Source organism: Lepisosteus platostomus, chromosome 6, assembly GCF_059453375.1.
Source record: "Lepisosteus platostomus isolate fLepPlt1 chromosome 6, fLepPlt1.hap1, whole genome shotgun sequence".
Classification (NCBI taxonomy): domain Eukaryota; kingdom Metazoa; phylum Chordata; class Actinopteri; order Semionotiformes; family Lepisosteidae; genus Lepisosteus; species Lepisosteus platostomus.
In genome coordinates, this window is record NC_142616.1 from 6,971,660 (window position 1) to 6,987,085 (window position 15,426).

Sequence of the window (15,426 nt, forward strand, 5' to 3'; positions counted from 1 at the left end):
GTGATCAAAGCTGTGATCTCAGCCATCATCTCATTGTTATGCCACGCCCGTAGATGAAAATTGGGTGTGGCGAAGAGGTTATTACCGGAGTCGGTTCAGCAGTGACGTTTTAATGAATTTATTGAACAATAAATGGAATAATAGGGGAAATCAGAATGGGAGGAGTTCTGGGAGAGTCCTGGGTGTGTCCTGGAGAGTCCTGGAGAAATCCTGGGGAAGAAACCAGCAGCAACACACACCACTGAGACTCAATGTCTGAACCCTGAGGACTGATTCCTCAGGGCTTTAATAGTCTGTGGTGTCCCCTTAACGAGGTTGATAGGCCCGGCCTGATCTCGTGTGAGATGGCCCTGACAAGCTCCTTCCACATGTGGAGTGTGGAATGGAATTTTGCACTGGAGCTCATCAGGGCATCACACTCAGCTTAGAGTCTGCCCTACCATGCTTTCATGCTGTTTGGATCCATATCAATATAACTGTAATTTTTAATGCTTTCAGAATGATTGAACCGATATGCCAGATTGTCAGCACCTTGACAGACAGACCTTTTAGGATCAGGGTTGCTCCACTGTGTTTCACACTTGGTCGAACACTATATATGTGTATAGAGCAGCGCCAACCCCTTCAGCGTATGCAAGCTCACAGAGCTCAGGGTCCGTTTATCCCATCAGTCTTGATCGGCTTTCTCATATACCTGAACAGGTAACAATGATTTTATCACTTATAGCAGTGTTCCTTGTAGGACCTATAAAAGGTGGGTGAAACAAATACAATTTTCACAATATAAAAAGCAATTGAATCCACATTTTATGGCAGTACTGGACTTACCCTAATTCAATTCAAGCTTTATCGTCCCCTAGGGGAAGTTTGTTTTACGGCACAGTCAAACACAACTCAATGACAGATGAACAGCACCAAAAGGGAAGAGAATACAGTAGTGTTACAGGAGATGAAAAACAAGAGACAAGAGACAAGTTAGTTACTTTGCATTGTTTAAGAGTGTACTTGCAGTGAGAATTAAATATTTCCTGGGTCTGTTGCTTTTACACCTGGGGGCACATAGGTGTCTCCAAGATGGGAGACGTGTGAATTCACAATCGAGTGGGTGAGACACGCACATTCCGTGATTCTTTTGGCTTTCTTAGTCACCCTCTGTTTGTAACGGATGCTTAAGTTGATTTAAGATTTAAGTACTCAGAACACAGTTTGTGTGTTATTTGCAGGCATCCAGTCTCAAGTAAACTGACTTAGTCTGAACCTGCAATCAAGAAGCCTGGAGAAACTCACAGACTCTCCTGTAAAGTGTCAGGATACTCATTCAGCAGCTATGAGATGAGCTGGTTGAGACAAGCTCCTGGCAAGGATATCCAGGATATCCAGCTTACTATGCCCAGTCTTTTGAAGGATGATTAACTATCTCTAAAGAGAGGTCCAGCAGCACACTATACTTACAGATGAGCAGCCTGAAGACTGAAGTCATGATCAACAGCAAATAGATCAGTAAAACAAGAATATTCTCCAAACACCAACTTAAATCAATAGCAAACAGAATTTGTTTCAGCTGGGGATACCTCCTGCGGAAACTTAGCACAACACAACCAATTCAGAATTTTAATTCTATCCTTGCAGAACCTGAATGATGAGACTATGAATTATGCAACTTCATTCCATGAAGAGAAAGCTACAAAGTAAACTGTAATATACTGTATCATGTTTTGCAATGTAACTAATGAAATTTTTAACATATTTGAAGTACATTACAGAACATCAAGTTAACTTTGGGTATATGGAGATAACAATCAAACACATTTTAATAGTTATAAAAGTTATAAGACTTATGAAAGTCTTCCTATTATATTACATTTAATTGAACATTTATTAAAAAAGGAAATACATTTATCACTGACATTTTTGCATAAACCTAGATTTATTTGACGTAGTCAGGCAGTTCTTGGCATTGTCCACCTGAGGGCGATCTAATCCACTTTATTGACTATGAAAGAGTTATGTAGGAGTGATACAAATGCTCCAGGTCCAGCAGCTAATTATCAGTCTACGTCTTTCATTCAGTCAACCACATTTTAAGATCTCTTCTTCTTTTGTTCTGCTTTTTTGAAGCAGTCCTGTGTTCTTTTATTTTGATTTTAGGATAGATTATGGGCAGCATGGTGATGGAATGGCTAGCGCAGTTGACTCACAGCACTGGGGCCCTGGGTTCAGTTCTGGACATTGGATGCTAGCCGCACAGAGTTTGTATGCTCTCCCCATGTTTGCATGGGTTACCTCGGGCTGCTCTGGTTTCCTCCCTCAGTACAAAGACAGTCTGATAAGGTTGATTAACGTCTGGGGAAAATCTAGCCCTGGTGTGAGTGTGTGTCTGCCCTGTGATGGACAGGTGTCCCATCCAGAGTGTACCCCTGCCTTGTGCTTGTCCCTTGCAGGGAGAGTCTCTGGCTCCTCTGTGGCCCTGATTTGGAAGAAGCAGTTAGAAATTGGATGAATATGAAAAAGTAGGGCAGGGGTCTCCAGTTCTAGTTCTGGAGGTGGTCTGCAGGTGTGTTTCCGGATGTCTTCAAGGCAACAGCATCAGAAGAGGTGGGGAAAGTTGGTTAATTTGTCTAATAAAAACAATCACGAGCTGATTCAAATCATTAAGGACATGGACTGAAAGCTGAGGCTAAATTGACTCTGGTCTGTCCCTGCACTAATCAGGAACTGATCTGAAATAACCCTGAGATGCAGATAATCTGGTCTTGTTTAGTATACAGTCAGTCGTAATGAAGTTGATGACTGGAAATATAATGCAATTATATTAAATCTTGATAACAATTAATAATTCCTTACATTTATATAGCACTTTTCTGGACACTCCACTCAAAGTTATTTACAGGTAATGGGGATTCTTCTCCACCACCAATGTGTAGCCCCACCTGGGTGATGTGGGTGCAACCATAGTGTGCCAGTACAATCACCACACATCAGCTCTGAATGGGGAGAAGAGCAGAGTGATAATGGCAATTCATAGACGGGGATTATTAAGTAGCCATGATTGGTAAAGGCAAGAGGGAAATGGCCAGGACACTGGGGTAACACCCTTACTTTTTTTGAGAAACGTCCTGGGATTTTTAATGAACACAGAGATTCAGGACCTTGGTTTTACATCTCATCCAAAGAACGGCACCTTTTTAGAGTATAGTGTCCCCATGACATTAGGACCCACACAGACCGCAGGGTGAGTTCCCCCAACTGCTCCCACTAACACCTCATCCAGCAGCCACCTAAGCTTTCCCAGGAGTGTCCCATCCAGATACTGGCCAGGCTCACACCTGCTGAGCTCCAGTGGGGCTGCCAGCTGGGAGCTCCAGGGTGATAGACCTGCTGGTACTCCTGCAAAGACGGGACTCTTGCATGTCGTGTGCTCATACTGTAGCAGAAAATCATTTCATGAGGCAAAGTCATTCAAAAAGGGCCATCAAGATGTTGATCTTCTGAAACCTTTGTTATCTTACTAGAGTTTTTTATTTAAAGTACCATTTTAAAAGTGTGTTTCTTTTCTTTTTTTGTTTCAAGCCCAAATGGCAATGTCAGAAGTACCTTAGAAATTAGAAGATTGTTTTTGGAGTAAACAGACTGGAGAAGATATAGAAAATGCTTTGTATACTGGAGATGAATGCTGGTGAATTAAGGATTCAATTAACATGAGGCCGTCCTGACTGCTTGCATTGAAGACAAATGGAATAGTCACCCAGCTACAGCAAGAATCTTTATAAGTGCTGTGGAAGAGGTCCTGCCCATGAGGAGGAGTCCATGCAAAACTCATGTCTTCCTACTTCATTTAACCCCACTGCACTGGAAGACAGAGAGCAGGGCTGTGATAACAGTAACATTACAGGCTATAATCTCAGTATTTTTACCATGTCTGTTCTAACTGGACTCTTTATAACAATCATCTACTTATCAGGTAAAAACATGACTTTACTGTAGTTTTATCTTTGCAATCCTTTTTGTGAATTATAAAGAATTTTCCTTTTCTTTTCACAGGTGTTCAGTCCCAGATTGTGTTGACTGAGTCTGAACCTGCAGTTGTCCAGCCTGGAGGATCTCACAGACTGACCTGTACAGCCTCAGGATTCACATTCAGCAGCTATGCTATGAGCTGGATTAGACAGGCTCCTGGGAAGGGGCTGGAGTGGGTGGCTTTTATTCATACAGCCAGTACTCCAATCTATTATTCTCAGTCAGTCCAGGGAAGATTCACCATTTCCAGACAAGATTCCAGCAGCACAATGTACTTACAGATGAACAGCCTGAAGACTGAAGACTCTGCTGTATATTACTGTGCTCGGAGACCACAGTGAGAAAAGTGAAGCCTGAGCCCTGACAAAAACCCTCAAGTGTAACAGGTGTCCTTCACAAACAGAAAGCCAGAAAAGAGTGCAAACTACTCACATATCTAAAAGAAGAAGTCAGAACAATATTGCTCAGCAGTGTGAAAAGACACGCATGTGAACCTTTTGAAGATGTCAGTATGTCTTCCCATTATCCCACTGTTTCTTCCCATTATCTTTCCTGTTGTTTCCCATGGAGGCCAGAAGAGACACGGGGTATAAGGACCAGATCCAGTTACACATTTGTACACATTTTCTTTTTTTTCCCTAATATTTTTAAGGTGACGATTGACCTTGCTACTAAGACTAAACAACATACTGTATGTGTGACATATCAAATATAAATACTGGATTATTAAAATAAGGATTCAATTAACATAAGTGCATGTGCTGAGAACAAACTGAATATAGTCTCTCACCTACAGCAATGTTTTTTGCTGTAGAAGAGGTCCAGCCCATGAGGAGGATTCCATGCAAACTCAACTCTTCCTACTTCATTTAACCCCACTGCACTGGAAGTCAACAGAGAGAAAACAGGGCTATGGTCAAAGTAACATTACAGGCTGAAATCTCAGCATCTCGCCATCAGAGGGCAGCCTAACCTCTAGTGCCTTCTCATCTGCACAACAGAGGTGCAGATCAAGCAGACGGCAATAGTCAATCCCTGCTTGCCCAGTGTCCCTTCCTCACCACACCTCCCCTCCCCAAACCTCTTTAAACCCTGTTCTTTTTGTTCAAGCTGTGCTCAGTGTTGTTTTTACTTCTTTGAGCTCTTCATCTCACCTATGATGTATTCTTCCAATTTTTCTGCTTTTGTCACTTGCTTTGTCGTTCTTCCTGAGTTTTTGTTTGTTGGTTGGTTTCTGGTTTGGCTTTCCATTTTTTGGTGTTCTCAGTTCCTGGTCTTTTATTTTCTTTACGTACTCCTTATCTGGTTTTTGGATTTTGGCCTGTTTCCTGACTTTGGACCTGGCCTTTGATAATAAATTTTTCTTTCTGGCTTTGAGCGTTTGTTCACCTACAGACCCTAGCCTTGAATTTCTCTTATTCACTATTGAAGAAGTTTTGTGACCTTGGAACCCGCATAGGGTCCATTCCTGACTTTCTGAGCTGTGGACCAACCTTACAGTTCTAGACTCAGGTGCAAGCTGAGAAAACAGACAGGCAGAATGGGAATCCAAAATCATAACCAGCAACAGGCAGATGTCAAAACCAGGCAAAACTTGGATTAAAGTACCACAGGGGAACATGGAAGTGAAGTTGAAACAGCTATCTTTCAAGTCTATCCTAGGAAAGTGTAAAAAGGCATATTCAAAATACAAAATATAAGACAGGACTATGACTAAACACTGTAGAATGCAAAGGTAGATCTTAAGAAACAGAGGATGTTATCATCTGATAGTTAGCACTGATTGTCATTCACAGCACTTTGTCATGGTGTAGGTAGTGGGGATTTAATTTATTGTAGCAATTAGAAATTTTGATGAATTGTGAGACTGCTTGAGGAACCAATCAAGCATAATAATTTACAGTCTCTCAAACACAGATACTATATATTCAGTATACAATTTACTGATATCAAAATAAAAACATGCATAACAAACAAAAAATGTAACAGAATGCATCTGTGAAATGATCTGCTGTGATAAAAATGGCTGATCTTTAAAAATGTCAATCTTTCGGGGATTTCAAAGTTAGTAACTTTGAAATTCAGAGTTAATAACTTCGGAGTTAATACACATTGACTATAAAAATCTAGCTCATCAGTTCTATCTGTCTCATATACATAAATTCAATTTGTATTCTCAGACACAAGTTAAAATAAATGTACTATCCTGAACTAAACATTAAAGAAACTTGTGGAATTACAGTTCAACTCTGGAGAATTCTAATTCAAATAAAGAAGTTTATACTCAAAAAATACTTTGGCCACACTTCCTTGATGAGTTAAGCTTTGCAGAGGTAAGACAGTGCAGGACTGCACTGATTCGTCACCCCACTTGCAGTTTCTTAATGTTGGAAGGACTTCCATCCACCAGAAGGCACCTACATGGTTATGGCCTACTTCATCCACTGAGAGGCATAGGTTAACTGGGCCTCGTTGACCTCCCCTTCAGCCTATTTAAACCACCAGAAGGCTCCTACACGGTTATGGCCTACTTCATCCACTGAGAGGCATAGGTTAACTGGGCCTCATTAACCTCCCCTTCAGCCTATTTAAACCCTGCTGTCTGTTTCCTCCTTGCTACTTGTAACTGGACTGCTTCCTTGTTTATGGACCTTTGGATTGTCTGCTTGACCACGACTCCTGGAACTTGTTTTGGATATTGAAGATATGCCGTTTTCCTAGCTTTTGGATCTTTTCACTTTCTCTTTTGACTAGGATTACTGATCAACCTGTTTTCGGCTTACGTGTTATCTGGTCACCCACATCGGGCCCATTGCTGGTACCCAATGTAACACGCCACATTAGAGACAGAGGAGAGAAGGGAAGTTTTATCTTGCCCTGGGGCTTAGCCATAGTTAGTGTGCTGGTGACTTAAGTCTGTAAAATCAGTTAGAGCACGGTTTGTCTTTTTGATGTTTTGCAGCAAAGGAGACAAAAGGGGTAACTCGGTTCATCTCAGCTATAGCTTTTCTCAGAATATGCTTTATATTTTGGATCTTGACAAAAAGAAAGACTCCAAATGTCTTATATTGTTGGTCAGGAGAAAATAAAAGTGGGTTCCCAAGCACAAGGCTTGTTTGTTTTTTTCAAAGAGAGTATCTTGGGAAGAATGCTGTACTTTACTGACTCACTATGTCATACTGGCATTTTTGAGAATGAATTAAATTCTTACTCAGACTGCTGGAAGTGACGTAGTTGTAAAAGTCAGACAGCCAGTTCAGTATTGAAATTAGAATCCAGTGGTTAACCAAAGCAGGTATGGCATTACAAGTTGGTGACTGGCTTAGATGATATCAGGTTTACTTACTCATTAATGAACCTTCCTTTAGGTGGTGAATAGTGACCTTTGAAGTGCTTTTGGGGAGAAAAAGCCTATAGCATGATTGGAGCCCATCAGTTCTATATATCATTGCATCTTTAGGCTTTGATACAGCTTTATGATGTTTCTTATCAGAAAGTCCTTTTTAGCCACATTCCTCTCCATTTAGTGAGATGCCTATGCTGACTGGATAAGGCCTTAAGGCACACAAAGATTGTTAGAAAACTTTAATAACACTTTGGTCTAAGGAATAAGAGACCTGGTCCCTACAGTGGTACTGTAATTGATTGATTAACAGTCTTTCCAAGGATTAACCTGGTACGATTGCTCATTGTCTGGAGAGCAAACAAAATGACATTAGGAAGTCACAATTTAATACATTGAAATGAGGATTCTACTGTTGCTGCTCACCTCACAATTTGAGCTCTAAGTACATTAATTGCCTGTTGGATTCAACATTGTTTTATCTCCAGATGAGCTTGAATGAAAATTATTAAAATCTGATTTTCAGAATTCAGGTGTTCGCTTCGAGATTGTGTTGACCCAGTGTGAACCTGCAGAGCCTAGACAATCCCTCACACTGACAAGCACAGCCTCAGGATTCATATTCAATAGCTACTATGTGCACCGGGTTAGACAGGATCCTGGGAAGGAACTGGAGTGGCCGGCTCACATTTGTAGTGTCATTAATCCTTTGAAGTACCACAGACAATTTGTCCAATGAAGATTCAACTTCTCAAGACAGGACTAGAGGATTACACTTCTCTTCATATCTCACTGACATCTTTGTGAAGTTATGTTTTTTTATCATCTTTGCTATCATTCAAATTTCTGAGCTAATCTTTATGACTGATAAAGTAGTATAGAAAACTACATTCCTTAGAAAATATCATTTTATAAATATTAAATAATTATTGGTATCACAAAAGGCTCTTCTCTAAAATGCATAAATAATTAAAGTATTGCTCTTAATTGTTATCGCATGTCTCAGTCCTAGTAGTTGAGTGTTCAGACCTTCAATTCGCGTGACTGCTGTATTAATCAAAGTGCTCCAAGAGGGGGCAGTCACTGCATTGGAATGTCTGAGGACGCAGAATGCATGATAAGCTACAGCACAGCTGTGAATAAACATAAGATGATTTTAGCAATTGTCAAACTCAGGAGACTGAAACCATCTGCTCTACCAATCTGCCCAAGCCAAACAGACACTTGGATTCAGTTGGCAACAGTAAAAATAAGGTTATACTGCATGTAGTACAACAAAATAAATATTATAGAGACCATGAATACACAGAACTTTGATATTTATAATAACCATGACTTGGTTTTTGGTTGGAAAGAGGTGTGTCCATCGTGAGTGTCATTGAGGGACTGTCATTGAGTGAGAAATAGGAGCTTAAAACTGTTGATTCATTGGTGTCATTGGTGAAGTAATTGTACTGACCTCTGATACAAATTAAATTATCCAGCACAAGGAAGCTGCGGTGAGCAGATTGGTAGAGCAGATGGTTTCAGTCTCCTGAGTTTGACAATCTCTGAATTTTATCACTCAGGAGAGAAAGATGCAGAGAGTTATTCAATGATCTTTAAGAAAGCATGTCTCCTTTCCCAGTGTGTGATTCAGTATTTAAGCTGTGTGTCACACTGCCCATCCCATGAGGAGGAGTCCATGCAAACTCAGAGGGCTTCCTGCCTCATTTATCTCACTGCGCTGGAGGAGAAACAGCTGAGAGTGTCGACTGTCTGGACTGAAGTGTCTCTACAGACCACAGTCTCAACCAGCAACAATGGCTTTTCTGACTGCAATACTCCTAGCAAGCATGTATTTAACAGGTCAGCATTTTCAAAAATGGCAGAAAGGATAGTAGTTTCTGCTAATTTGGATTAAATTCAAATTGTTTTTTCTTCCCATGGGTGTTAAAATGGTTGACATTAGTTTACAATAATTTTTTTCAAATAAATTATTTATTTTTCTTCCCACAGGTGTTCAATCCCAGGTGTTGACAGAGTCTGAACCTGCAGTTGCCCAGCCTGGAGGATCTCACAAACTGACCTGTACAGCCTCAGGATTCACATTCAGCAGCTATGCAATGCACTGGGTCAGACAGGCACCTGGGAAGGGGCTGGAGTGGGTGGCTGCTATTAGCAGTGGTGGTAGCACATACTATTCCCCGTCTGTCCAGGGAAGATTCACCATCTCCAGAGACAATTCCAACAACAAGCTGTACTTACAGATGAACAGCCTGAAGACTGAAGACACTGCTGTGTATTATTGCGCTAAAGACCCACAGTGAGAGAAGTGAAGCCTGAGCCCTGACAAAAACTCTCAAGTGTAACAGGTTTCATTCACAAACAGGAAGCCTGCCAGTACGTGGAGGCTTTCACTTTTAAAAAAATAAACCAAACAGCTGAACTGAGAGTTTCCATAGGGTGAACATGTAAGTGATGTGACCACAAGTCAGCCAGCACACCAAGTTCTGAAACCTACATGAAATAAATATTTATATACATTTATGACCAATAAACAGTTATTCCTTAATTCTCAGTCATGATGTTATAAATTTCAAAACTAAATTCAATCCGGGGTCACCATCTAGAATCTGACCTGCGTTACTTCCTGACTCTGGCCTGAGTACATTTGAAGTAACAGACACCTGTTGTAGATTACATTTTAGTTTTTTAATCTACTGGGAAAGTAAGCTCAGCCTCTCAGGGAACTTCTGGGAGCGAATCAGTGGTAGACATTGATATTGTGTGATTTGAATGAAAGTGTGTGGTTTCTACATCTTGTATGTAAAACGTTTAATCTAACTTAAGTGTTACTCTAACACAGGTCCTGACTATTGGTCCTTACAGATCCCACGACACTGCATATAAGAGTAGAGTTGGCCACCTTACAGACCCACTTTGATTTAGTGAGTTATGCAGTTTCTCACTCTTCCTCTTATCTCCTGTGAGTCTGCTTGCAGAATGGCACACTTTGTCACATTGATGAGGCTGCACTTGAGCACTGGGTGTAGTGGATCCCCCTCCTTTGTCTGAAGCTTACTTTGTAACCTGTAGAAACACGCAGACACAAAACAGGACCTGAAATTCATTGATAAGTTCTATCAGTCTCATGTACTTAATTTCCTTTTTTATTCTCAGACACAAGTTCATATGAATTTACTATCGTGAACTAAACATCAAAGAAACATTTAGAATTACAGTTTGACTCTGGAAATTTCTAATGTGAATAAAGAAGTTTATACTAAAAAAATCCTTTGGCCAGACATCCCTGATGAGTTAAGCTATGTGCTAGCAAGACAGAGCAGGGCAGGATTGATTTGTGATCTGACGTAGGGTTTCCTGGTGCTTGGTGGGCCTCGTGACATCCTTACCCTAATGATGAGCCCCAAGGACTGGAGGAGCTTCTCTTTCCAGCATGGAATAAACCTTTTCTTGTTCCTTTGCAGTCTACACATGCTGACACAGCTACCTACTTGAAGATATTACCTCTGATTTGTCTCTTTCCAGGTGTCCAGTCTGACATTGTTCTGACCCAGTCCAGTCTTTGGGTTAAAAAGCCTGGAGAGTCTGTCAAACTGTCTTGTCAGGGATCTGGACAAGACAAGGATGGAGATATCAATACTGTTTATTATGTGAACTTGATCCAACAGTTTCCTAGGACTGGACTGGTTAGGTGACATCAGTAATACTGTTGGAAGCACAGATTATATCCCATGTGCTTAGGACTAATCACCATCTCCAGAGACAATTCCAAAGATAGAGTGCATTTATAGAGAAAAGACAGAAGACACTGCAGTGTATTACTGTGCTATAGAGGCAGTAAAAGATGTTGATATACTGCTTGTACCAAAACTATTACTACAGTGTTCTAAGGTAGAAGTTGAACAGTGTTAAGTTGAACTGATTCCAAAATTGTGTCTTGAAGGATTGTCCCATTGACACTGAATGTAAAGATGTAGATGTTACCCTCTGGGTCATTGAAACAGTAATTTTAGTGTCAAAGAACATAACATATGTCAGTATGCAGATATTAACTGTTTTTTTTCTGATTTGTCTTATAGGGTCTTTCTCATTTAGCAATATTTAAAGTGAAAGTTTTAGCAATTAAGTTCAAATTTCAATACACTTCTCTCCATTCAAACTAGATTTTTAAAGATGTTTCCAAACAAGCAAGTGTACTCTGAGTGTGAACTGCTGCATTCCTGGCTACAGTGACTGTCGGCTTTGCTCTGCTTGTTGAAAGCAGTAATGCACATTAGTCAGTAGGGGGTACTGTGAGACAATGTAGTATATCTTTGTCAAATACATACATAATCACAGATACACAGAGAAATTAGAAATTCTTATTAACTTCCTTCACATGAAATTCAAGTCCTGTTCAGATGTGGATGGCAATTTTAAACACATGATAAAAACATAATAATAGATAATACTTCTTTTTATAATTTTATCCAGTGTGTCTCCTATATATTTGTCAAGTGACTCAAATTAAAAATCCAAGTTCTATAACCAACACCTTTAACCTTGTGATATACTCATGATTTAAAATTGAATGAATGAATCCAAAATATTTTTACTGAAAGAAATGCAATAAATCCTTCTTACATTGCCACCCTGGGAATGAATAAAGTATTTTATTTTATATTATAGTATTTGAGTTGAGTTGAACTGAATTTAATCGAATCAAATCAACACTGTAAGAAAATCATCATATGCAATGAACAATATACAGCATTTACAAACCACTCTGATCCTCAGAGAGTCTGAACCTTCTTTGTCTATTTAAATTACTGACATACCAGAAGCAGCTGTATAAACTGTGCACAAATACACACAACAATACAGCATATTTCTATAAATATTTTGTCCTAGATGTTTATGCAAATCTACCAGTTTCCTTGTTATTTAACCCTCTGACACAAGAGCCACACAAGAGAAGGAAGACAGCTAACACCGAAGTTCTCTTTCTTTGCATTGCTAACAGGTCACAATGCAGACATTGAGCTTTTTCCTCATGATAGTGTTGTGTTTGTCAGGTGAGTATCTGCTCGCAAGTAGAAAGACAGCCACTCCAGCAACCATCAGCAACTTTCTGACTTTGTTTTCTGTTTCCAGGTGTCCGATCTGACATTGTTCTGACCCAGTCAGATCCTCAGGTTAAAAAGCCAGGAGAGTCTCTCACACTGTCCTGTCAGGGCTCTGGGCAGGATGATGATGGAGATACGATTACCGATAAAACTTTGAGCTGGATCCGACAGCCTTCTGGGAAAAGACTGGAATGGTTGGCCTACATCAACTATGATGGTGATAGTACAATGTATGCTCAGTCTGTACAGGGTCGATTCACCATCTCCAGAGACAATTCCAAAAGTACACTGTACTTACAGATGGGGAGCTTAAAGACTGAAGACTCTGCAGTGTATTACTGTGCTACAGACACAGTGATCAAGTCCAGTGAACAGATGGTCCAAAAAGCACATACTGTACTGAATTTAAGGAACTACATGAAGTGATTATACTAGGGAGACTATGCAGTTTGTCTATTTCAGTATTTCTCTTTCATAACGATAATAAAAGCATCACATATAGAGATCTTTAAATATTTGGGTCCCAAAATCACATCAAATAAAGTTTTGATCCTCCGTGAACATCATATACAACCTTTACAATTGATGTTTAACTGTGCTCCCAAAGTATTGAAATGGTTGCAGGCCAAACGTATCCCAGTCTTCAGCAGGTTGGTTTCTAATTAAGGTCACGAACAGGGTCAAAGGAATCTGGGACTTCATTACAGGTTCCAATTGATTCCACTGATTTTTAATAACTTTGATAGCTGAGGATTGTTCACCCTACAAAATAAATAATAAGGTATTTAATTGATTTAGGATTGGGAACATGAAAAGTTCATGACATGGGAAGTAGAGATTCAAATTCATTAGTGACACCAATAATAACTCCTAATTCGAGAATTTACTGTCAGTTTTGAACGGTTGCTACTGAGTCTATAACAGCTATTACAGAACTGATTCCTTATTTGAGTATTTGAGTTAATCAACGAAAAAACAACAAAACTATATGTGAATATATATGAATTTCTGAAAAGAAATCTGAAAAAAAAATTTATAGGCTATCCTGTTGCGCAATGTCTTCACACATTTTCACATGATGACCCTGTAATCAACATTCTCCAGCGACATCTAGAAATATGTTTTGTATTTTTACTTATTAAATTGTTAATAGAGATATCAATAAAATAAAATATTTAGACAAATCTATGTTTTTTAAGATGCAACATTCTAAGGTGTAAAATAATTTATATAAGAAACCATACAGGATGTGTTGTGTAAAGCAATCAGTGTAAAATATTTCTTTATGCTTTTCTATCAGGTATTAAACATTGAGATTCTTTCAAATGATGAAATGTGGAAAAGCAATCTGAAAAACATATCGCTTGTCACTGTGGGGAAGAAGTTCTTTCTAAAGGGAAATTGGTTCTGCAAATTGCAGAAAAGCCAGGTTTCATCTGGACTTGCAGTGCTCTGGTTCAGTATTGTCCTCTATTCTGATAATGTGCAGATATTGACCGACGATACTAATATAAATGTAGTATACATGAGGAATATGGTACTGGCAAAACAACTGACAGAACTTGTTAAAAAAACAGATGTTACAAAAAAACCATAACAACATTTCTGTGCAGAAAGATCTTATACATATACACCCACCCATTCATGTACACATATCCAAACTTATACATTAAAGTGAGACATCGTAGATCATGTCTCTATAGCTCTGAATGATTTTATGGAAGAGAAAAGAGCTGAGCTTCCTGTTTCTCAAACTTCATGCAAATCCCTCATGCAAAGCGAGAGGCAGAGGCGTATTAAACACAGATGAACAGGGGCTCCCTGAGGAAACCTGTACTGTCTGTCCAGGGTTCACAGTCACAGTCCTGAGACAAACATGAGTCTCTCAGCAGGAGTATTACTGGTCTTGATGTTTGTGCAACGTGAGTGTTTCCTGTTGGCTTTGTTTAAGTCTGCTGTATATATTGTGTCTCTGATGTCTAGTAAGAGGTTGTTTTGTGTTTCCTGGTTTTGCAGATGCCAGTTGTGATGTGGTCTTGACCCAGTCCAGCTCGGAGATCAGAAAGCCAGGACAGAGCCTGCGGCTGTCCTGTGCAGTCAGTGGATATTCCCTGACGGATAGCAGCTATGCAACAGGCTGGATTCGTCAGCCCTCTGGAAAGGGACTGGAGTGGCTGGCACTCATTTACTATGATGCTGACACAAGCTATGCAGACTCCATCAAGGGCCGGTTCACAATCTCCAAGTCTGGCAGCTCAGTCTACCTGCAGATGAACAGCCTGCAGTCTGACGACACAGCTGTGTATTACTGTGCCCGAAGACCACAGTGAGGAAGTTCCCTTCACTGCCTGTACAATAACTGTCACTGTTTACGAATACGCAGTAGTTACAAGACGTCACATACTCTAAGAACCACATATAAATCTATATTTCTCCTGCAATATCAAGAACTAGATTATTACTACAATTTTGCCCTTATTTATATTATACATTTCACCAATAACATGCAACAGTTTTACAAGAGCCAGTATTCTGAGCCGTATTTACTGGTACAAAGACAACAATTTATATTTCTCCTGCAATATCAATCGGCTCAGCACAGCAAATACGTGTTTATAGATGCCCCCAAAAATCAGAAATTCTCGGAAGTTTTAATGTTCACATTAGGATCTGAAAAGGTTCCTTTACAAGCTGTTTCAATTTAGGGCCTGACCTCAAAAATCCAAGATCAACTCTATCTTGGGACGTGATCATGGGTTAACGTTAAATACATTTTAACAAATACTCTACATCTCATCCATTAACCCATTATCCACTGGGAAGCTCTATGAGAGAATTTGGAGGTATACTGTAGTTTGATTGTAACACATTATATGATCATGCAAACTCCAATTACTGGTTATTAATTACTTCAAATGCTAAATTTTTCCATAAGCAATTTATTTTCCAAAGTGT

At 39.7% G+C, this 15,426-nt stretch overlaps 1 long non-coding RNA gene and 1 gene segment (V, D, J or C); one reads left to right on the top strand and one right to left on the bottom strand.

Annotated features, from left to right (window-relative positions):
* LOC148659954 (uncharacterized) overlaps positions 1-15,426 on the bottom strand; it is a 153,485-nt gene that overhangs the window by 33,178 nt on the left and 104,881 nt on the right. The gene's annotated exons all lie outside the window — the stretch shown is intronic.
* Positions 14,298-15,426, top strand: part of LOC148659960 (immunoglobulin mu heavy chain-like) — a 113,591-nt gene continuing 112,462 nt past the window's right edge. Inside the window, 2 exon segments of the C gene segment in view lie at positions 14,298-14,393; positions 14,488-14,797. Coding sequence covers positions 14,348-14,393; positions 14,488-14,797 — 356 coding nt within the window.